This window comes from Galeopterus variegatus, unplaced genomic scaffold (assembly GCF_000696425.1).
Source record: "Galeopterus variegatus unplaced genomic scaffold, G_variegatus-3.0.2 Scaffold10397, whole genome shotgun sequence".
NCBI lineage: Eukaryota > Metazoa > Chordata > Mammalia > Dermoptera > Cynocephalidae > Galeopterus > Galeopterus variegatus.
In genome coordinates, this window is record NW_007736508.1 from 39,376 (window position 1) to 63,580 (window position 24,205).

Here is a 24,205-nt window from a genome sequence, read left to right on the forward strand (position 1 = left end):
CTCACTCAGCCAGTGAGTGGGAACCGGTCTGTATGTGGGATCCGAACCCTCGGGCGGGAGCGCCGCCGCACTTCCCAAGTGGCGCACTTATCCAGTGCACCACCGGGCCGGCCCGAATTACATATCTTTTAAAAAATTTTTTACTGGTTTTCCTAAAAATAATAAAATACAGTTAATAAAAAAGAATAAAAATAGAAAAAAGAAAAACAAAACAAAACAAAACAAAAAAATTTAAAAAAAACAAAAAAAGAGAAAAGAAAAGAAAAAAAATACAGTTAATAATAAAAAAATAATAACAGTTGTAATATACACTTACAACTAATCTAAGTCCATTTTCAAATAACACTATACTGCTTCACAGGTAGTACAAATACCTTATAACAAAGTATTACCAATTCCTCCCTCCTGTCCCTTCTACCACTGATGTCATTCATTTCACTTATCTGTAGGCAGTCATCACCTGATATATTTTTGCTTTTAATGTTGTTTTTTTTTTTTTCCTTTTTGTCTTTTTTTACTGACCGGTAACGGATCGCAACCCTCGGTGTTGCGCCCGCACCGCGCTCAGCCAGTGAGCGGAACCGGTCACCATATGGGATCCGAACCCTTGGCAGGAGCGCCGCCACACTCCCAAGCGGTGCACTCTCCAGTGCGCCACCAGGCTGGCCTGCTTTTAATGTTTTTTTTTTTTTTTTTAAAGATGACCGGTAAGGGGATCTTAACCCTTGACTTGGTGTTGTCAGCACCACGCTCAGCCAGTGAGCGAACCGGCCATCCCTATGTGGGATCCGAACCTGGGGCCTTGGTGCTGTCAGCACCGCACTCTCCCGAGTGAGCCACGGGCCAGCCCCCTGCTTTTAATGTTTTGAACAAAGTTATTTGTTAGATCAACTAAGAGTAAGAAAAACAAAATATATTATTTTACCTTCATTTATTCCTTCTCTAATTCTCTTATTTTCCTCATGTAGATCTGAGTTTCTTTTTTTTTTTCTTTTTTTTTTTTTTTAAAGATGACTGGTAAGGGGATCTTAACCCTTGACTTGGTGTTGTCAGCACCATGCTCAGCCAGTGAGTGAACCAGCCATCCCCATATGGGATCCAAACCCATGGCCTTGGTGTTATCAGCACCGCACTCTCCCACATGAGCCACGGGCCAGCCCTAGATCTGAGTTTCTGACCTGTATTATTTTCCCCCTCTTGGAAAACATCTTTTAACATTTCTTGCAAGCCAGGTCTAACGGCAACAAGTTCCTTCACTTTTTATGTCTGACTTTATTTCTCCACTTTTGTAGGATTATTTCACTGGATACAGAATTCTAGCCTGATGGTTTTCTTCCTTTAAATATTTCACTACACTCTCAGCACTCATAGTTTCTAAAAGGAAATCCAATGTATTTCTTTTTCTGGCAGCTGGCCAGTAAGGGGATCTGAACCCATGATGTTACTGTTATGAGGCTAAAGTAACCAACTGAGCTAACCAGCTAGCTTCCCCAATGTATTTCTTATCCCTGTTGTTCTAGGAGTAATGTGCTTTGGTTTTGTTTTTTGCAGTTGGCTGGTATTAGGATCCAAATCCTTGACCTTGGTGTTATCAGCACCACGCTCCAGCCAAGTGAGCAACCAGCCAGCTCTAACATGTTCTTTTCCTCTGACTTCTTTCAAGATTTTCTGTCTGGTTTTCTGCAGTTTGAATACAATATGCCAGGTATAAACTTTTTAGTATTTATTGTGCTTGGTGTTTGAGCTTTCTGGATCTGTGATTTGGTATCCATCATTAACTTTGGAAAATTATCAGCCATTGTGACTTCAAATATTTCTTCTGTTCCTTTCTCTCTTCTTCTGGTATTATCATTATGTTTATGTTATACCTTTTGTAATTGTCCACAGTTCTTAGATAGTCTGTTCCACTTTTTTTTTTCTCCTTGCTTTTAAGTTTAGGAAGTTTCTGTTGACATATCTTTAAATTCACTTATTCTTTCCTCAGTCCTGTCCAGCCTACTGAGGAGTTCATCAAAGACATTCTATATTTATTTATTTAATTATTATTTTTTTAATTAAAGGATCTCAACCTGTGGCCTTGATGTTATCAGCATTGGACTCCCCTGAGTGAGCCACAGGCCCACCCAAAGACATTCTATATTTATGTTAGTGTTTTTTAATTCTAACATTTCTCTTTGATTCTTCTTACTTTCCTTCTTTTTGCTTTTTCCACTAGAGCTCTTAGTATGTTAATCAGTTATTTTAAATTTCCTGTCTGGTTATTCCAGAATCTCTGCCATATCTAAATCTAGCTGATGTTTGTTTTGTCTCTTCAGACTGAGGGGGAGCAGTTGTTTTGTTTTTTGACTTTTTGCCTGTCTTATAATTTTTTGTTTGAAAGCCAGACATGAGGTATCAGGTAATAGGAACTGAGGTAAATAGGCCTTTAGAATGAGGTTGTATGTTTATCTGGCTGGGAGTTAGGCTGTGTTACTGTTTGCTGTAGCTATAGGTGTCAGAGGCTTCAATTTCCTTAGTGTTCTTGTTTTTGTCTCCCCTGTTGTATTTGGGTTTACCTAGCAACTCCTTTATTATATAGAGTCTGAGCCTTGCAGTTCATTCAGCTGTAATCCCTGTAGCCAACAGGAGCCCTGTTGACATGATGGTAAAGGCAAATGGAGGTTACACATCCTATAAGCCTATGATTAGATCTGTCTTTTAGTGGGCCTGTGCCCTTGGGCTGAGACCTTCAGAAGTGCTTCTTAGCTCCCCCCACATTAGGTGAGACTAGAAGGTTAAAAGGTGGCTGACCAGTTAGCTCAGTTGGTTAGAGTGTAATGTGGTAACACAAAGGTCAAGGGTTCAGATCCCGGTACTGGCCAGCAGCAAAAAAAAAAAAAAAAGGAAGGTTATAGGTCACTGAAGTTGAGTATTTCCCTTTCCCTAATCAGGATCAGGCAAAACCATTTCCTTTGGAGGCAGGCTTTTGTTATGCAGAACAGAATGCTCTGGGTGTATTTCAGAATGATTATACTTCCTCTTCGCATTCTGGAAGTAAAAGGAGAACTCTTCTCAGATCTTCACCATGAGAACCTGGTGGGACTCATGGAGGTAAAACTCACAGAGTATGTCCCCCTCCTCCTGCCAACCTGGGCCCACAGGCATTTTTAACTCTCAAGCTAATTCATACTCAGTCTTCGGCAATTAGCAAATTACCATTTCCCTGTCTTTCCAGTTCTGGGGGCAGTAGTTTGCCCTATGACCTCAATTTTCTTTCTTTTTTTTTCAAAAGATGATTTTTTTTCAAAAGACTATCGGTAAGGGGATCTTAAACCTTGACTTGGTGTTGTCAGCACCACACTCTCCCAAGTGAGCCATGGGCTGGCCCTTATGACCTCAATTTTCTGATGAATCTAAGTGTTGATTTTCAGTTTGTTCAGCTTCTTCCTTGTTGTGAGGACAGAGTGATGACATCCAAGCTCTTTATATGTCAAAGTGGAAACTGGAAGTGCCTGGTTCATTTTTTTAAAAATTAGCTTTATTGAAGCATAATACAACAAAGTTCACCAATTTTTAAGTGTTTAATTCAATGAGTTTGAAAAGCATATACAATCAAGTAAACCACCACCACAATCAAGTTTAGAACAAATTCATCACCACAAAAAGTTCCATCATGGCCTTGGCAATCAATCCCCTCTCCAGGCCCAGCCCCAGCTTTCTGTCACTGTCGTATTGCCTTTACTCGAATTTAAACAAAGCAAATCTTAAAGTATTTCATCTTTTGTGCCTGACTTCCTTCTCTTACCTAATGCTATTAAAGTTCATCCATGTGGTTCCCTGTATCAGTACTTTAACACTCACTGGGATTCCATTATATAGATTTTCCAGGATGTTTATCCATCCTCATCAAAAGAGATCTGGTCACTTCTACTTTCTGGTTATTTCACATAAAGATACAATAACCTTGCCTGTCACCTCTGTACTGGAGCTGACCTCTCAGGCAGTTCTTGATGGAGATGGGCCCTGGGTGGCAGAAAAGACCAGGTCCTGAAGACAACTGGCAGCCACAGGGCTGGCTAGAGCGCCAGCTTCTTCTTCTTCTTCTTTTTTTTTTTTTGGCAGCTGGCTGGTATAGGGATCTGAACCCTTGACTTTGGTGTTATCAGCACCACACTCTCCCAAGTGAGTTAACTGGTTAGCCCTTCACTACACTCTTAAGGCCTTTTTCTAGTGTGAAATTTCTGGCATTAAACAGCTTAGACATGCAGCTAAAGGTTCTCAGATATGTGCTGCACATGAGGCCTTTCTGTGTTGAGGGATTTCTGGTGCAAAACAAGTGTGGATATTTCAGTGAAGGCTTTCCCATATAGGAGGCACTTTCTCTTACGAAATTTCTGGCATTAAACAGCTTAGACATGCAGCTAAAGGTTCTCAGATATGTGCTGCACAATCTGTGTTGAGGGATTTCTGGTGCAAAACAAGTGTGGATATTTCAGTGAAGGCTTTCCCATATAGGAGGCACTTTCTCTTATAGCTTTTCCCTCATGTGAACCTTCTGGTGCCGACTGAGACAAGAGATTCTGCTGTAGGCCTTCCCACATTCAGTGCATTCATAAGGCCTTGCTCCAGTGTGAGCTCTCTGGTGCCGAATGAGGTTGGAGTTTTGGCTAAAGAATTTCCCACATTCAGTGCACTTATAAGGTCTTTCACCAGTGTGAACTTTTCGATGCCGAATTAGGGTAGATGCGAGGCTGAAGGCTTTCCCACATTCACTGCACTCATAAGGCCTTTCCCCTGTATGAATCCTCTGGTGCTGAACAAGCGTGGATTTGTGGCTGAATGTTTTCCCACATTCACCACACTTGTAACGTTTTGTTTCAGTGTGAACTTTCTGATGGGTGCACAATTTAGATGGGAGACTGAGGGCCTTCCCACACTCCTTACACATATGGGCTGTTCCTCCAGTGTGAATTTTTCTCTGAGTAATAAATGTTGATTTCTCCTTGGAGGCATTTCTACCTGTTAAGCATCCATAAGATCTCTCTTCAGTGTTAGTTCTCAGATAGTTGAGGAGGGCAGGGCTCTTCAGGAAGGATCTGCCCCAGCTGGTGCACATGAAGGACTTCTGCTTGGTGTGGACTCCTGGGTGCTGCCTGAGACTGGAGCTATGAGGGAAGGTCTCCGTGATACTCCTCTGCAGCTTCCCCATGCCCTTGGAGGCCTGTTGCTGAACAAAGCCCAAGCTGGCCTGGAAGTCCTTGCCACATTCCCCACATATGAAGGGCTGTCCTGATGGGTGGGCCCTACTGCTCTTCACCCGCTCAAGAGGATCCTCTTCATCTTCCACTCCACACAGACAACCTTAAAGAAGAGAAATGTCACTCAACTGAGTATTGGGTTGGAAGAGGAGGCACTTTCATCACCAATGCATGTGCTGTGGTTTGAATGTTCCCCTAAGGTCTTGTATCAGGGAACCTAACCCCCAATATGGTGGTAGAAGGTGGGGCCTTCACAAGGACTGTGCCTTCCTAAATAGATTGATACCTTCATGGAGTAATGGGTTGATGATTTAATGGGACTTCATGGGCGTGGTTCTGATGGCTTTATAAGGAGAGCAAGTACGAGGTTAGCTCTCTTGCTCATATGATCCTTGCCATGTGACGCCCTGCGTTGCTATAGAGAATCACCACCAAGAAGGCCCTCACCAGGTGTGCCCCTGCACCGTGGACTTCCTAGCCTCCAAAATTGTAAGAAATAAATTTTGTTTTCTTACAAGTTACCTAGTTTCAGGTATTCCATTATAAGAAACAGAAACAAACTAATACAGCACGTCAGACACACCCTGAAAAGACTCCATGGGATTACTAGAAGGTTGTGGGGGAAGTGTCTGGATAGAAGGGCTGGCCCTGCATGACAGCACCCAGCAAGATACAATGTGGAAGACCTCAACAGGAATAAGGACATAAAGATGGGGGGCAAAACAGAAGGAGAGTCAGGGTCTCCAAGTCACTCCTCTGCAAAGTGTAAAGCAGGGCCTTGGCTGCTGGTGACACCCAAGCATTGTAAAGATGCGCATGTCCAGTGCCATGAAAAAACAACTAACTGTGACAGAGTAGCTGGCAATCAAGTATGATGTAAGAAGGGACATGTGCATGACTGATGTCCTGTGTAGAGTAGATCAGTGTTAGACTGCTCTGCATAGGCGTTGTGCTGGTTATCACTTTACTGTCTCTCAGCTCCAAATTCACTCATTTTGCTTTGTAAAAATGGACCTGGATCCTTTAAATATTGTTTTGCCAGCTTGTATAATGTTAAGCTTTGTCAGTATAGGGCACTGGAAAGAGACTGTAGGATGAACAAGGGTTTTGCTTACCACTTGGTATGGGCTTGCTTGGCAGTCTCCTGCAATCTATGCCACTTCTCTAGTACCCAGCCCCCTGTACTGACTCCAAGCCCCTGGCTTAGTTAATAATTCTTTATATTAAACATTCCCCGTTCAAATCACTGTGTGCTTTCTCTCTGCTGAGGGGACCCAAATTAATACAGAATTTATCAATTCAGTAAATTGGGAATGGTCCCAGCAAATAGCCTGCAAAGGTGAAACTTGGGGATTGGCTTCATTGTGCCTTTGGGCTTATGCACAATGCTGAACTCCTTGTCAATGGAAAATAAGAGACAGTAACCCATGGCATGCAGCTGCATCAATTAAACAAGCTATCACCTGTAGGGCCGGCCCGGTGGCGCACTGCTACAGTGCGCCGCTTGCGAGCACGGCGGCGCTCCCGCCGAGGGTTCAGATCCCACATACAGACCGGCCGCTGGCTGAGCAAGGTGCGAGCGCAACAATGAGGGTTGCGATCCGTTGCCGGTCACGAAAAAAAAAGACAAAAAGGAAAAAAAAAAAACAAGCTATCACCTGTAGCTGACTGTGGTCAAGTGCCAACCGGTGCCCATGTCTTGGGAGCCCAAGTGGTCCCTGCATTTGACTTTTATGGCAGTAGTGATGACTGAAAGGACTTCTGAGTCCACTGGAGCACTTACAGAAAGTATACAATAAGTTCAGGTGCCTAAACTCTCAGCTCAACCCACAGTCTGAGAAACAGAGAACTTCCATGACAGTCCTAAAAGAATCTCTTATTTCTTGTAGCTGCAGAGCTGATATTGCTGAAAATCAAACACAAAATTCAATTGTGCAGGTGGCTGATTTACATCAGTTGAAATCACAGTCAAAGTTCCTCGTGTGGAAATTAGGGCATTGATTGATAAAAAATGGGACAGTGAAACTCAAGTGGGAACATCTGGTTGGACCCAGAAGAAAATGACAATTTTTTTTTCTTTTGGCAGCTGGCCAGTACGGGGAACCAAACCCTTGACCTTGGTGGAAAATGACAATCTTAAATCCCCAAGTCACTGAGCCTCTCTCACCAGTAGAAGTAGCTTGGTCTCCAGTGTCTGAGTAGACTACCCCTCCTCTGCTTGAAAATCTGTGATAACCTCACCTGGGGCAGATGCCCATTCTCCACAACACCCACTCCCACCTTCCCCTATGGCTTGCAGACCTGTAACTAGGTTAAATCTCAGCTCACTCCATGGGGGGAGTTGCATCCTGTGACTTGGGAGATGGCTTACACATGAAGGAATTTCAAGACTTTGCTATTATATAAGTTAGGGAACACGTGTAGGAGTGGATTCTAAGGTCAAGGAGGATGGAATTTAACACATTGGGCTGCATTTGTTGATAAGGGTATTGGGAGATGGCTTACACATGAAGGAATTTCAAGACTTTGCTATTATATAAGTTAGGGAACATGTGTAGGAGTGGATTCTAAGGTCAAGGAGGATGGAATTTAACACATTGGGCTGCATTTGTTGATAAGGGTGTACTTACTACTATTTCCAAATTTCCCATTTTAGTCAAGAAGCTGAAGGTGGCTTAACAACTGAAACCTGGATTCAATGGTGCCCTGAAGTTAATGAGACTGAGATTCCAGAACTTCCCCTGGAATGATGTAGAAAAGGAAATCCAAAGGCTTAGAGAGATAGGTTTGTTGGACTGGATTCGCGATATGGGACCTGCACTTCTATGGTAGGCTGAATAACCATGTCTGTGCTCTAATCCCTAGATCCTGTGAATATGTTTTCTTATATGGAGAAAATGATTTTGGAGATGGAATTAGGGCTATTAGTCAGCTGACCTCAAAATAGGGAGATTATCCTAAATTATGTGGGTGGGCCCACTGTATTTTCACATGGGCCCTTAAAAGCAGAACAGGCAGAAGAGTTAGTGAGAGATAAAATGACCCCCCCAAAAAACAGAAGAATTAGAGAGAGATAAAATTTTAAAATAAATAAATAAATAAATAAAGCAGGAGATTCAGAGCATGAGAGGGACCCAAACTGCCATTACTAACTTTGAAGATGGAGAAAGGGGACCCTGAACCAAGGAATGCAGGTGGCCTTCAGAAGCTGGGAATAGCCTTCAGCTGACAGCCAGCAAGGAAATAGAGACCTTAGTCCTAAACCACAAGGAACTGAATTATAAACCTAAATGAGCAAGGAAATGGATCCTCCCCTAGAGCTTCCAGAAAGGAATGCAGCCCTGAGAACACCTCAATTTTAGCCCAGTGAGACCCATGTTGGACTTCTGACCTAAAGAACTATAAGATACTATATTTGTGTTGTTTTAAGCGCTAAGTTTGTGGCAATTTGTTAGAGGAGCGACAGAAAATAAACCATCACCCAACTATGTTCCACAAGAAGACTCATGGTACTCCCTTCGCTAAAGTAATTGAGAAATACATTAGCGTATTAGTCTGTTTTGTGTTGCTATAACAGAATTACCCGAGACTGGGTAATTTATAAAGAAGAGAGGTTTATTTGGCTTACGATTCTGGGACGCTGCATCTGGCACGGGCCTCAGGCTGCTTCTACTCATGGCAGAAAGTGGCAGGCAGCGGGTGGGTACAAGCAGATCACATGGCAAGAGGAAGCGAGAGAGAGAGAGAGAGAGAGAGAGAGAGAGAGAAGGTGCCAGGGTCTTTTTAAGCAACGAGCTCTCACGGGAACTAATAGAGTGAGAACTCACTCATTAATCACCCCTCCCCCAGGGAGAGCATTAATCCATTCATGAGGGATCTGCCCCCATGACTCAATCAGTTTCCAACACTGCCGCATTGGAGATCAAATTTCCACATGAGTTTTGGAGGGGACGACACATCCAAACTCCATCAATTAGTGATAGGAGGACCCGTAGCCTTGAAAATCTCTGTGGTTGCTCTTTTGTAAGCCAGCTATGGCTCTAAGAGATGGTGCCATTGAGATGGGATCTCTGATTTCCATGGGATGATGGGATCCCAGAATAGCAGAAGCCAAGTGGCAGCACTTAACTACCAAATACAAGGCGGGTACATGTGTTGTAAAATGCAGCAGGGATATACAGGGGATCAGAAATCCTTGGCCTGCAGAGGTCTTTATTTATTTTTGGTGGCTGGCCAGTAAAGGGATCCAAACCCATGATCTTGGTGTTATGAGCACCATGCTCTAATCAAGTGAGCTAACCGGCCAGCTCCTGCAGAGGTCTTTAGCAGTGGTTGATCGATTATGATGTTCCTCAGAAAAACAGGGGCAACCTACCTGAGTAGTACGTGATCTATTTATCATAAAAATCTCTATGTCTAGTGCCAAAAACCTAACTTAATTTGCCACTGTAGAGAGACACAGCCTCTCACGTAGTTTCCAGACCTAAGTCATTCATGGCTGTGGAACACATTGATCAAAGAAGCCAGGTCCACTTGAGAAAGAACCTGCACCATTGTCAAAAGTACATACCATCTATCTTCCTCAAAGTCTTCCCTAAAGGGACCTGCGGCCAATTATTAGAGTGACTATGCGTTGGGGAAAAAGATACGCCCAGACCTTTGAAGGATTACTAGACACTAACTCTAAATTGACACGAACTCCTGAGACCCAAAATACCAGTATGGCCCTGTAGTGAAAGTGGGGGCCTATGATGGTCCATTGATAGATGGACTCTTTTTTTTTTAAAAAAGATGACCGGTAAGGGGATCTTAACCCTTGACTTGGTGTTGTCAGCACCACGCCCAGCCAGTGAGCGAACCGGCCATCCCTATATGGGATCCGAACCCGGGGCCTTGGTGTTATCAGCACCGCACTCTCCCGAGTGAGCCACTGGGCCGGCCCAGTAGATGGACTCTTACTTCAGGTCCAACTCCCAGTGGGCCCAGTTGGCCCACAGACACACACTGTGGTTATTTCCCCAGTTGCTGAGTGCATAATTGGAATTAGCATACTCAGTAACTGGCAGAATCCCTACATCCCCATGTGACCCATCAAGTGAGGGCCATTATGCAAGAAAGGCTATATGGAAGCCTCTGGAGCTTCCACTCTCTGCCAAGACAATAAACCAGAAGCAGTGTTGTATCCCTGCAGGAACTACAGAGATTAGTGCCACTATCAAAGATTTCAAAGAAGCAGAGGTGGCAGTACTTATCACATTCCCATTTAACTCACTAGTTTGGCCTGTGCAGAAATCAGATTGATCTTGGAAAATGGCTGCAAAACATCATAAATTTGATCCAGTGGTGACTCCAATTGTAGCTGCTATTCCAGAGGTAATGTCTTCACTGCAGCAAATTAACAGACCCCCTGGCACTTAGCACGCAGCTACTGAACCATCTATTGCCTTTTTCTCCATACTAGTCTGCAAGGATCACCAGAAACCATTTGTTTTTACCTGGCCAGACCAACACTATACCTTCACATTGTTACCTCAGGACTACATCGATTCTGCTCTCTGCCATAATATAGTCCACAGAAATCTTGATCATCTTGACATTCCATAAACATCACATTGGTCCACTTCATTGCTGACATTATGCTGAGTGGATCTGATAAGCAAGAAGTAGCAAGTACTTTAGATACCTTAGTAAGACATATGTAAACAAGAGGTGGGAGATGAAATCTACAGAAATTCAGGGGCCTGCCATCTCAGTGAAGCATTTGGGGGCTCAAAAGCCTCACACCATTCTACCACCAAAAAAGAGGCACAACCACTTGGATTATGGAGGCAACAAATAGCATGTTTGAATCTACTACTTTAAACCATCTTCCAAGTCAGCCATCGGGCTTCCTGTTTTGAGAGGGAACCAGAAAGAGAGAAGGCTCTGAAGCAGGTTCAGGCTGCAGTATAGGCTGCTCTACTACCTGGGCCTTATGATCCAGCAGATTCAATGATATTTGAAATATCTGTGGCAAATAAGGATCCTGTATGGAGCCTCTGGCAAGCAGCAGTAGGAGTATTACAGCACAGACCTCTAGGATTTTGGAGCAAGTCTACCCCATCTTCTGACGATAACTATTCTACAGAGAAATAACTTCTAGCTTGCTACTGGACCTTTGGTAGCAACTGAATACCTAACCATGGGATACCAGGTGACCATCATGAACTGCGTGTTGTCTGATCCACACAGCCACAGGTTGGGCATGTGCTGCAATCTAACATTAAGTGGAAATGGTATATCAGAGATCAAGATTGGCCTAGGATATGGCAGGTCCTGCACAAGACTTGTGGAGGAAGAGGGCAACTTCATAGCACAGAAGACCCATGACTCCAAGAGGGTCACCAAGCTAGGGACAGGCTGAGATTGGTGGGATCAGTTGGGCACACTGTAAAAGACCTGGCACCCAAGCCAGCTGCAGGGAAGCTGGGAAGGAAGCAACTTCTGTGATATAGCTTTGGAATGAACAGAACTTTCCATGGGGAAAAGGCAGAGGTGGTCAGTGTGCTGGGGGAGGGCATGAGGGACTTACCCAGTGAACTAATGAGCTCATAGTTCTCCAGCATCACATCACGGTACAGGTGCCTCTGGGTAACATTAAGTAGCCTCCATTCCTCCTGGGAGAAATACACAGCCACGTCCTCAAATGTCACCAGACCCTGCAATGATGGTTTCAGCTGATCTGTGCGGCCAATGAGTGGGCAGGAAAGCCAGACAAAGTATGGACAGATGGACACATCCAGGCTCTTGACCTGGGAGGGTTTTGGCACATCTTTCACTGATAACCTATTTCCCCAGAAGCCCAACCCTACCCCACAACACACACACACACACACACACACACACACACACACACACAGAGAGAACATGATACTACCTCCTTCCTCAGACCTCAGTTGATAACCTATTTCCCCAGAAGCCCAACCCTACCCCACAACACACACACACACACACACACAGAGAACATGATACTACCTCCTTCCTCAGACCTCAGTGGGAATACTAAGGTCCCCATACCACTGGTGCCTCTTTTCTTGTGTTACTATTGGACATGGCATCCAGCCCACAGAAACAACAAGCAAGTGACCAAATGGACACTATCTATGTTCTGGTCCAGGCACAAAGACACCCCCCCTTTTTCCTGCCAGCAATTCCCGGTGTCTAACAGATCACCACCTCTCAGATGCAACCAAACCCACACTAACCTTTCTCCCTTAGCGCCAGGAACCTGGCCCCAGGGCCTTTTGGTTTGCCCTCCCGCCCACCAGGCACATAACTCCTTGTATTCAGCATGTTCGTAACTCTGCCCTTCCCAGATTAACCTCACCAGTTAATCCCAGAGGCATCTCCCTGGACTCCCCACATACCACTCTGCACATGGTGTCTCGTGTGTGTCTGACATGAGCAACCATGATGTCATCCTGCTCACACCTCTAATGGCCCCACTGCCAAGGGCATCCCCCAGCCCTGCAATGGAGACCTCTCCACCTGGCTCTGTTCCTAACTTCAACATTAGGCCACCCAGAACCACACACACGTATCTCTGAGACCCTGGGGCCACCTTCACCTTTACCTTTGCACAGACTGTCCCTTCACCTGTCACAACCTTCCTCTGTCCACCTGAGGAATATTCAGTGCCCAGCCCACTGGCCAACACCCTGGACCTGGGTCCCTGCCTGTCTCCCATGTGACCCCTTCTGCCACTGAATGACTCTGCAACCATGAATGAAAAGCCCCAGAGGGGAGAATAAGCCCAGTTCCAGGTCCCCCTGACACCCTACCTCCATCATGGCCACGACACAGTCTCCATTCGAGGTCCACTCATTCGTCAGAAGCTTTGGCTCCCCTGCTACTACCCCCTCTTCATCCTCCTCCTGACATAGGTCCACTTCTCCGTGACAGTCTCAGTGACACCCACCACCTCTTGGTTCAAAAACAAGACACCTTGTCCTCACCCTCCAGCATCTCCCTCAGATCATTGGGGCGTTCGTCTCCATCCTGAATCCAACACATAAAAGCATTCTCGTCCACACACCGCCTTCATACCTGCCGACCAAGCGGGTGAATGTTTTCACCAGGGACCCCACAGAGTACCCAAGCTCTGTGTCCCCATACCCACTCAATGCCGCCATTCTGCAGCCTCTGGGACATCTCGCACTGACATGGCCAAAACCTACCTCCGGATCTTCCTCCTGAAATCTAGAACGAGCTCCCCGTGCCAGTGATTACCCAGTGCTTCCCAGACTCAATGTCAGAGAGAAGGCAAACCGACAAATACCAGGAAACAACCATCCCTCAAACGGGGCGCAGGAACCACGTGGATGAGGGTCCCAAGGGCGAGGGCCTGTGTCCACTCACCCGCGCACGGTTCGTCGGCGCCACTGCCATCTAGACTGTAGGAAGGGCGGGACCTGCGGGCTCAGCCGACCCCCCTACACCTTCATTGGGCAGGGCAACTGAGGGCCGACAGTCTCACTCCGAGCCTCAGTCTCCCCGGTGTAAAATGGGCACAGTGCCCTGGGCGTCGCTTCTGGGTCTCCCGAGGATCGCGCGCGGGTGCGGAGAGCAAGGAGAGCGCCCGACCCCAGCAGGCCCCGGTGGACATCCCCGTGACACGGGATCACGGCTCCCACGAAGGTATGATGAGGGGTCCTGGCCTTCTCCCGCCCCTTCTCTTCAGGCCTGTGTAACCTCCAGGGACTGCAGCCAAGCCCGCGCGCGTGCGGTCGAAGGAGAACTACATTACCCAGAAGTCCAGTCGCCGCTTTCGTACCTGCTGTGGCCAATGACTGCTCAAGATAGGGGCTTTCCGTGGCGGGCCGCGCCTACGGGGGCGGGACTTCCGGCGTCTCCCGCCAAACGTTTGTTTAGAGTCTCTTGGTTCTGCCCGCACTGGGCGGCGGAACCCGATCGCCAAGAGTCGCGCAAGTCCAACCTCTGTGCCTGTGACGCTCCGTTACCGTGGCTGATGTTCTTCCCCGAGCCAGTGTCCCCGGCCGTGATGATAGGTAGACCCGCCAGGGGTTTTCTCCGAGGCCTCCGCCGAAGCCCCCCAAAGTCTCCATTTAACAGAGCTGGAGACAGAGGCTCAGAAAAGCGACCCTGGCCGGAGTTTAACGAGCAGCTAGGGGCCAACGGCCGGAGGACCTCGGCAGGACGGTGAAGTGTCAGGGGAAGATCAGCAGTTGGATGTGGGCAGAGGCGTGGATGATCTAGGGCCCGGGCTCTTCCCACTGCTCCGTGCGTGCCTGTCTCTGGCAGCTGGAGCCTCGACAATCCCTTTTGTAGAAATTGAGAACGGACGGAGAAGATTCGTCCTGTAAATGAATGATGGGGAAAGGCCTGAAGGGGAAGCAACCCTTATTTACCACTGAGAAATTCACAGTGGAGCAGAATTCAATGTGTGTAAGATGTGTGGAATGGGCCTTCGTCATATCTCCCACCTCTGAAGTCAGCAGCAAGTTCACACCAGAGAAAAAATTTCCCCCAGCAGCCACTGGGGGAAAGCCTTTCGTCCAAAATCGCCCCACGCCCTAACTTGTTTGGCATCCAAGAGTGCTCATCTTGTAAGTGCAGCCAATGTAAAAGCTACATTTTTGTATTTTCTAGAATTCACATAAATGGAATTTTACAGTTTCTCATTTTTTTCCTGGCTTCTTTCCCTTACCTTCATGCTAAGATTTTTTTGTGGTGTTGCATATATGGTGTTTACTTCTGATCGCTTAATAGAATTCCATTTTATGGATGCACTGCATTGTATTCATCCACCCTGGTAATGGATATTGGAGTTGTTTCCACTTTATGTTTACTTTGAATAAAGTTGCTATGAATATTTGTATACAAGTCTGTGAGCATAAGTTTTCATTTCTCTTGAGTAAATTCCTAGGAGTGGGATGCAATTAATATTTAAATATGGATACAATTAGTTTGTTCAATCTATAAGTTTTTCACTGACCCCAGTAGTAATTATTTAGAAATTTTGATTGCTTAATGTTTAAAAATGCTAATTGTATGATAAGTTCATAATTTACTAAATGGGCACGAAATAAGAGTAGTAAAGTATTCTTCCGCACACACCACAGTCCTATACCCCCAGCATAATTCAAATCCACACCACAAGCATAATTGCATTGGGAGGAAGGGGTCACCTGGGGCAGGAGGTTGGACCTCTGTAATCCCTGATGTCCTCATCTGTAAAATAGATAGTAGCAAACACTGCACGATGGTCCTTTACCTGATCACCTCAATCCTCTCAAACACTGAGGAAGTATGTGTCATACCAGCCCCATTTTAATAGTAAAGAAACTGAAGCACCAAAAGATTACATTATTTACCTAAGAGCATAGACCTTATTTGCTGGGGTGGGATGTGAACTTACAGGGTCTAGCTCTGGAGTCTATACCCTTAGCCAGTTCACCATCTGTAGGACTTACGTAGGGAGTGTTAGGAGCTATAAATAAAAATTATGATGTGCAAAGCACAGTGCTTGGAATTTAGTATTCTCAATAAGTGTTATTACTTCATTGCTGTCAGGGTTATTAACATTTATTAGTATTGAAGGATGGCTGCTGGTAAAGTTTTGCACTGAACTAGGTGCCTCTCCTACATGATCCACTTATGTATGATTTCTATCCAAGGATTGTTTCTTGATGCTCAGCTAAGTGTAAAATGACCTGCAGAACTGGACCACACATGTCACAGGGGCGGGTCCTCTAGGTACAAGGACCTTCTATGAGGACTTGTGACATTCCTTCTGCAGAAACACCCTGCTTAGAAGGTATCTCCTCATCTTCTGCTCCACAACGACAACCTAAAAGCAGATAAATAATGGTGAAGTAGGGGCCAGCCTGTGGCTCACTCGGGAGAGTGCGGTGCTGATAACACCAAGGCCACAGGTTTGGATCCCATATAGGGATGGCCGGTTTGCTCACTCGGGAGAGTGTGGTGCTGACAACACCAAGTCAAGGGTTAAGATCCCCTTACCAGTCATCTTTTTTTTTAAAAAAAAAAAAAAAGCAGACTCCAACACACTCCTCTCTAATTGGGTTTCAGCAGAGCCTTGGCTACTAGTAATCTGTAAGTGCTGTGTAGAAGTGTGTGTTCAGGCCCAGGAAAATCCAAATACAACTCAGGTGTTGAAGTACTATTTAAGAATATATGCACATCTTATGACACACTAAGTGTAGATCAGCATTAAAGTGTAGAAGGAGCGGGGATGGGCCAGCCCGGTGGCGCACTGCTATAGTGTGCTGCTTGGGAGTGTGGCGGCGCTCCCGCCGAGGGTTCGGATCCCACATACAGACCGGCGCTCACTGGCTGAGCGAGGTGCGGGCGCAACACCGAGGGTTGCAATCCGTTGCTGGTCAAGAAAAAAAGACAAAAAGGAAAAAAAAAAAAAGAAGGAGCAGGGAGAGGAAGAGTGAGAGGTGGAAGACAGATGAGATGGGGAACAGGCAGTGGCAGAAGTCAGAGTAGAAAAGACAAGAGGGTGAAGTGTCCAAAAAGTGGAAGGAAAGGTGTTGGATTAGTTTTCTAGGGCAGCCATAACAAAGTACTACAACTCAGGTGGCTTAATACAGAAACTTACAGTGTCACAGTTGTGGAGGCCAGAAGTCCAAAATCAAGGCATCGGCAGGGCCATACTCCCTCTGGGGTCTGTAGGGGAGACGCTGTTCCTTGCTTCTTCTACCTTCTGGTGGCTGCCAACATTCCTTGGATTGTGGCCGCATCACTCCAATCTCTGCCTTCATTGTCACATGTCTTTCTCTGACTCTTCTGCCTCTTTCTGAAAAGGTACTGTGATTGCTTTTAGAGTCCTGGACAGTCCAAAATCATCTCCCCATTTTCAGACCCTTGACTTAATCATATCTGCCAAGTTTATTTTGCCATGTAAGGTAACATTCACAGGTTCTAGGAATGAGGACATGGATATCTTTGGGAGCCATTATTCTACCTCCCACATTATTCTGCCTTTCTTGGGAAGGAGTCCAGAACTGGTGGGAGCTTCAAGCTTTGTGCTGGCCTCTTGATAGGGGAGGGGCTACCCTGATGATGAGCCAAGTCAGCACCCCAGGGGGAGGGACTACCCAGAGCCAGTGGGGTCAGAAGAGCCATAGAATGCTTCTCAGACCACATACACACAACCACTCAGGGACAGGCTATCCCTGGAAATCAAGAGTCATGAGTAATTTAAGACAGAAGTTGCAAACTACAGCCTGTGGGCCAAAGCAGCCTGCTGCCTATTTTTGTATCACTCCTGAGCAGAGAATGGTTTTCACATTTTTCTAGTGTTTGAAAAAAATCAAAAGAGGAATACTATTTTGTGGTAGAAAATTATATGAACTTCAAATTTTAGTGTCTATAAAAAAAGTTTTATTGGAACATGGCGACACCCATGCATTTATTTATTGTCTATGGCTGTTTTACACTCGAATGTGCTTTCACTGTGGACAGTGCACAGCCTGAAAAGGTGAAGATATTCACTATGTGGCTCTTTACAGAAAAAATTTGCTGATTCCTAATTAAGAAGCTACAAAGCTGAAGCTAGCCAGTTAGCTCAGTTGGTTAGAACATGGTGTCCTAACAACAAGGTCAAGGGTTCATAGCCTGCACTGGCCATCCACACAAAAAAAGTTACAGAGTTACAGCTAGATAGGAGGAATAAGATCTAGTGTTCTGTAGTACTATAGGGTGACCATAATTAAAAACAATTTATTGTATACTCTCAATTAGCTAAAAGAGAAGTTATTGAAAGTTCCCAACACAAGGAAATGATAAATGTTTGAGATGATGGATGTCAATTGACCCGATTTAATTCTTCCACATTGTATATGGGCATAGAAATATCACACAGCATCCCCTAAATATGTACAATTATTATGTGTCAATTGAAATAAAAATAATGAAATAAAATAATCTAAAGTGATACACATAAATGTGTAATTCATGTATACACAACGGAAAAAATCAGAAATGAATCACAATTTTTAATTCAATATTTACTGGAATATTTTTATTTTTATTTATTCATTTTATGTTTTGGCAGCTGGCCAGTTCGGGGATCCAAACCCTTGACCTTGGTGTTACCAACACCACACTCTAACCAAGTGAGCTAACCAGCCAGCCACTACTGGAATATTTTTATTTATTTATTTATTTATTTATTTAATTTATTTATTTTTTGTCTTTTTCGTGACCGGTAAGGGGATTGCAACCCTTGGTGTGGTGTCGCCCGCACCGTGCTCAGCCAGTGAACTCACCGGCTATTCCTATATAGGATCTGAACCTGCGGCGGGAGCGTAGCTGCTCTCCCAGCCCCGCACTCTCCCGAGTGCACCACGGGGTCAGCCCTTATTTATTTATTTTTTTAAAGATGACCGGTAAGAGGATCTTAACCCTTGACTTGGTGTTGTCAGCACCACGCTCACCCAGTGAGCGAACCGGCCATCCCTACATGGGATCCGAACCCGGGGCCTTGGTGTTATCAGCACCGCACTCTCCCGAGTGAGCCACGGGGCCGGCCCTAAATAAAGGGTTTTTTACAAAAATATTTTAAGGAAACCTCAAATTCATTTAAATGGATAACGGATAATCATGGATTTTGGTAACAAAATATCAAATTTCCAACATTCACCTCATGGCAACACACTGTTGGAGTGAGTAGGACTGAAGCCATGTTGGGATTTAAAACCGCACGGGCTGTAAAAGATTTTAAATGGACAGATATAGCACTACGGCTCTTGTCGCTCTTGTACCTGCCGGTAAACCTGCCAACTACCCCAAATGTGGAGCCACAGCTAATGTCTGGAATCCTGTCAACATCACCAATCATAGCGCTCTTAATCCTGTTCGTGATGCCAATTGTAAAGCTACTCGATCATGCTAGTTGTCAGGTTCTTTTACCTGTCTGTAATCCTGCACTGACTGGGCCAATTGTTGAGCTAGGGCTGGGTCTGGAGCTCACAGACCCCTCAAGCCCATTCACAGACTGGGTCACAAACCCTTCATGTGCCAGGCTGGGTCACCAGACCCCTTCAAGCAGGTCTATGAGCTAGGTAACCAGCCAAAAGGTACTTGGAGCCATAGGCTGGAAAGCATGGCTTTTTCAGGGCGGATGTCCAAGTAAGACGCCCACCTACCTGCTTCACTAAAACTCTCTCTCTCTCCCTCTTTCTCTGAAGAACACAAGAATAGTAACAAAACTAAAAAGATAGATTGGTGCACATGCTCAGTAACCACACACACACACACACACACACACACACACACACACACACAATATTTGCTTACAAAGGATGGGCTAAAACCACACCCAACCGGACTGAGGTGAGGGCCCTGACCATACTATTCTATTTTCCAAACAACAGAGTTTTTCTCTTGGCATGAATTTCTCTGAGTTCCCTCTTTTCCCATGGTTATTTGATATTTTGAACCTTGGTTATGGGCAAGATGGCATTCTTTACATAAATGAAAAGTTGTTTTCCAGCCAGCCTGAAGCTGCAAATCTACAGACTTTCACATACTATCCAAACCCTGGGGAACCAAGGAAGACATTAGTAAAGCTGTGCTGATTCCATCTCTCCAGCAGGACCTAAGATAACAGCAAAGATGGGAACAGAAACCAGATGGAGTCTTGGCAAGACCTTGCACCTGGCTTCTTGAACAGAGTCTCTCACATCCCCCTCCCTCTTGCATTTCATTTCCTATGTTCCGTTCCCTTAATCCCCTCTAATCTGAGTCTTGGAGATGGCTTCAGTCTGGCCATTCTCCTTCAGGATTACTGGAGAGGTGGGTTAGCCCAACATCTCTTCTCAGTTCACCAGCATTCCTGAGTAGAAGCTGACTTCCATTTTCACTAACATTTGACTTTTGAGAGGTTTGCTTTTGAAAGGGGGCAGGCAACCAGACCTGTGCCCAGTAACCCCAACATGTAAACTCAAAAGGGAAATATCCATATGTGGGTATATTATATGAATATAATTAAGGAGTTTGCAACAGTTCAAAGAGGAAGGTACATTGACTCTCATTGGTCTGATAATTTATACCTCCAAATTTATTTCTATAAGGAGAATAAAGTCTTGATGGCGCAGAGGAATCCAAGCAACTCTTGATTCTGAAGAGATGACAGGCCTCGTTCACCGTTTTTTAAAATGTCTTAAAGAGGGAATTGGCATTTGGATCCCACGGGTGCTGAGGGAGCCTTCTGTCCGTGGTGAGTAAGAGCAGCACAACGGAAGACCATCCTGCTGTTTTGCTCCAGTTCACTTTGTCTCAAACATAGACCCAACAAGAATTCACTTGCTTTTATCCCTTTGCAGTATTGCTGGGATTCTTTGTGTTTGTCAATGATGCTGAAGTTGATGGATACTTCCAGCACAGGGGTGCCTGGCTTTGGGCTAAATGCTGTCAGGACACGCAGAGGCTTGTTTTGAAAAGTGCAGCTCAAGTGTAGGGATTGGCATTCTGTTATGGGAAACTCACACAAAAGGCAGATTACTTTATTCTGTGCTCCTTGTGCCCCTTACTCATGTTTCATATGAAAATGTGCATTGCTTGTGAAGGGGGGGAAATGTTACAGAGCTGAAGAATTTATTTATTTTTATTTTTTATTTTTGGTGGCTGGCCAGTAAAGAGCTGAAGAATTTAATCAGAGCTCAGCAAATACTGAATGCAAAACAAAGGTGGACGGAAAGAATTTGCTGGAGGGAGAGAGAGTGGGGGCAGCCATACACAGGAGCTGCAGGGACACCAGTTCTGCCTGCAAGTGAATATGGCCAGTGTTCCCTCCGAGCCATGGGTCAGCAGCTAGCAGGAGGCGGCCATGCAGAGCCCTGGAGGGCAGCCAGAAGCAGCTTTAGCCTATTGGGGATCCCCAAGACCACCCTCAGGTTCAATGATTGACTAGAAGTGTTGCTTTGCCTCCCACGGATTTGTCACCTCTTTCCCCCTGGGTGACAGAGCTGCCAAAGATTAGTCAAACCCCTCTCTTTTGAGCAGTGAGAAGCCCCAGAAAGGGGTTAATCTCCCAGAACCCTCAAGATAGAGGCATTCCTTCCAATTGGGAAATTAACCACAAATTGGGGTTCTCTTCCTGCATTTATTTTCTAGACCAAGAAGTTACAGGAAGAGACATAGGTGGGGTTTTGCTAAGTACAGTTTAACAAGTTTTACAACAGAAGCTGGTAACATTCAGTAAAAACAAGTCAGATGACATTCTGTTAGGCAATTAAGTGATCCACTAACAAAGGCTTGATTTAGCCAATATTCCTTTTCCCTCTAGCAGCTTTTTAGTAACTTTACATATCAATTAGTAACTTGTCTGTCTTTGAACTAGCAGCCTTGCTGTGTTATGATTCTTATCTTGCAACAGAGACTCAATGCCCTGAGGGAAACTTCCTGTCCTTTGCAAGGTCAATATTTGAAACTGCAAGGCTTTGGAAAACCAGCCCCTGTGAGGAACATTTGCTTTATGAATCCTCAACATAGAAGGACTCAAAGAACTCGGAAAGCCCATTATACTCATAGCTACAGTTTATTATTGTCTTAGTCCATTCTGGCTGCTATAACGAAATACCATAGTCTGGGTGGCTTATAAACAATAAACACTTATTTCTCACTGTTCTGGGGGCTGGAAAGTCCAAGATCAAGGTGCCAGCAAATTTGGGGTCTGGTGAGGGCCCACTTCCTGTTCATAGATGGCACCTTTTAGCTGTGTCCTCACATGGTGGAAGGGTCAAGGCAGCTCTCTTGTAAGAGCACTAATTCCGATCATGAGGGCTCCATCTTTATGATTTAATCACCTTCCAGAGGACCCACCTCCTAATACCAGCACCTTAAGTGTTAGGATTTCTACCTACAAATTTTGGGGGATCACAAACATTCAGACTGTAGCCATTTCAGTGAAATATTGCAGATTAAAACCAGCAAAGGGAAGAGTGTTATGGCCAACGTCCGATGGGTGAAAGAAATTTGCCCACGAGAACCGGGTGATAGGAAAGGGAAAAATGTTTATTTCTGGCAGCCAGGGCTACGCAGGCCAATCGAGAAGCGCAGCCCCGAGTTTAAACCTGTCGCAGCTTTTACTTTTAGCTAGGCGGGAATTTCTCACACCTGACACAATCTAGCCAATGCAAGCAAGCCAGCGATACATAAGCTAATTTTGTGGGTAGCCCTGTAGCCCCTCCCCACCCTGGATTCCCCATAGGGACTTTCCAGGCTAAAATGGCAGAGCCGCCTAAAATGGCATTGGCCGTGCTACTCTTTTTATTCCCCCATTTATTTTAGCAAGCGATTTGTACAGAAGCAGAATGCATATGCTAAGGTCAGTAGGGGTTGGGGCGTCCCTTAACAAGTGGCACAGAGGGCAGGGTCCAGGAGAGACCAGGCTCAAGTTACCAGGTGTCCTCTCCTGGTGGAGTCACATGGACAGCACTTAATTCTCTCAGTAATGATGTGTGACAACATGTGTGGAGTGTTACCAACCAGGGAAGCTCACCAGGCCTTCATGTCTAGGTTTTTTATTGGAAGAGAGTCACAAAGGCACACACCAGCCACGTGACTGAATTTAGTCACTCAGTCTCTAGTTTCCTGATGGTCTAACATCCCCACCATAAATCACATAAATGAGATCAAACTGATGGTCTAACATCCCCACCATAAATCACATTGTTGGCATAAGCTACCCAGTGTGAATCAAGGCTCCAGGTACACAAGGAAATTCTCATCAGGTAAGATATTCTGAAGGCTTAGAGATTATGTCCCAGGAGCAGGTCAAAGGCCAAATCTTTCTTTGGAATGTGCAGGGTTTGGACAACCCTGGCCTGCTGGGTCAACCCTTTACTGCACACTGGCACACTGGATGTGGCTAGTTGCAGTAGCCAGGGGGACCAGCTGCATAGATGGTAACTTGGACTGGCTCACCAAGGCTGCAGTACAGGACAGATCCTGGCACAAGTCTCACTCCTGCTATGGAAACAAGTAAGCTGCCATGGCCCCTGCCGTGGCACCAGGCAGCACGGAGTAAGGGCCTTGCTGGGTCTTCTGCTGCAGAGCCAGGTGCCTGCACAGATCCCTGATCTCTGACACATTCAGCAGTCCCTGGCACCTGTGCCACCTGCTGCCACCCTGACTGCACCCTCCCAGTGGTGATCTGGCAACATCACAGATGGTTGCAGCGAAGGTTCTCAATCCAGTTCTCAACCACCACAACACTTCACGGGGCAAGGAGGCTGGGAAAGAGTCAACTGTTCTTTTTTTTTTTTTTTTTTTTAAAGATGACCGGTAAGGGGATCTTAACCCTTGACTTGGTGTTGTCAGCACCACGCTCAGCCAGTGAGCGAACCGGCCATCCCTATGTGGGATCCAAACCCGGGGCCTTGGTGTTATCAGCACCGCACTCTACCGAGTGAGCCACAGGCCGGCCCAAGAGTCAACTGTTCTAATGCCACCACACTCAACTGCCAACCAGAAACCACATCTCCATTTCTCCTTCCCCCTCTCAACATCTGGGAGCCTGGAGATGGGCAAGGATGAAGCCACAGTCATTCGTCTCCCCTTTCTCTTCCTTGCACTCACAGAAATGTTGACCATGTTGCCTCTACCAGGGATTCAGCCTGAATGGGACCCGCTCAGGAGACAGCAAGCCCAAGGGAGCTGCTCGGCTAAAGAAAACAGAGAACCCTGCTGGTGACTACACATTAGATGGCTCCCAATGAGTCTTGCCTCCTGGTATTCATACTCTCGCATAGTCCCCTCCCATGGTAGCATATAGGGTCCCCACTAGCATATTGGGAAGATGACGGAGTGTGACGTTTGAGACTAGATCATAAAAGGCCTTGTAGCTTCTGCCTTTTTCTCTGTTGGCTCACTTGCTCTTGTCCCGACCCGCGGGATATTCAACGCAGACCCTGGAGGGGGGAGTGGGAATTGGA

General features: G+C 45.7%; 1 protein-coding gene across 1 annotated transcript; it reads right to left on the reverse strand.

The window, feature by feature from the left end:
- Positions 1 to 4,456: 4,456 nt before the first annotated feature.
- Positions 4,457 to 13,886, reverse strand: LOC103609981 (zinc finger protein 584-like). Its single transcript, XM_008594232.1, has 3 exons — positions 13,635 to 13,886; positions 11,809 to 11,935; positions 4,457 to 5,340 (listed from the first exon to the last, which is right to left on the reverse strand). The coding sequence occupies exons 1-3, from the start codon at positions 13,662 to 13,664 to the stop codon at positions 4,508 to 4,510; spliced, it is 990 nt and encodes a 329-aa protein (XP_008592454.1). The 5' UTR covers positions 13,665 to 13,886; the 3' UTR covers positions 4,457 to 4,507.
- Positions 13,887 to 24,205: the final 10,319 nt, after the last annotated feature.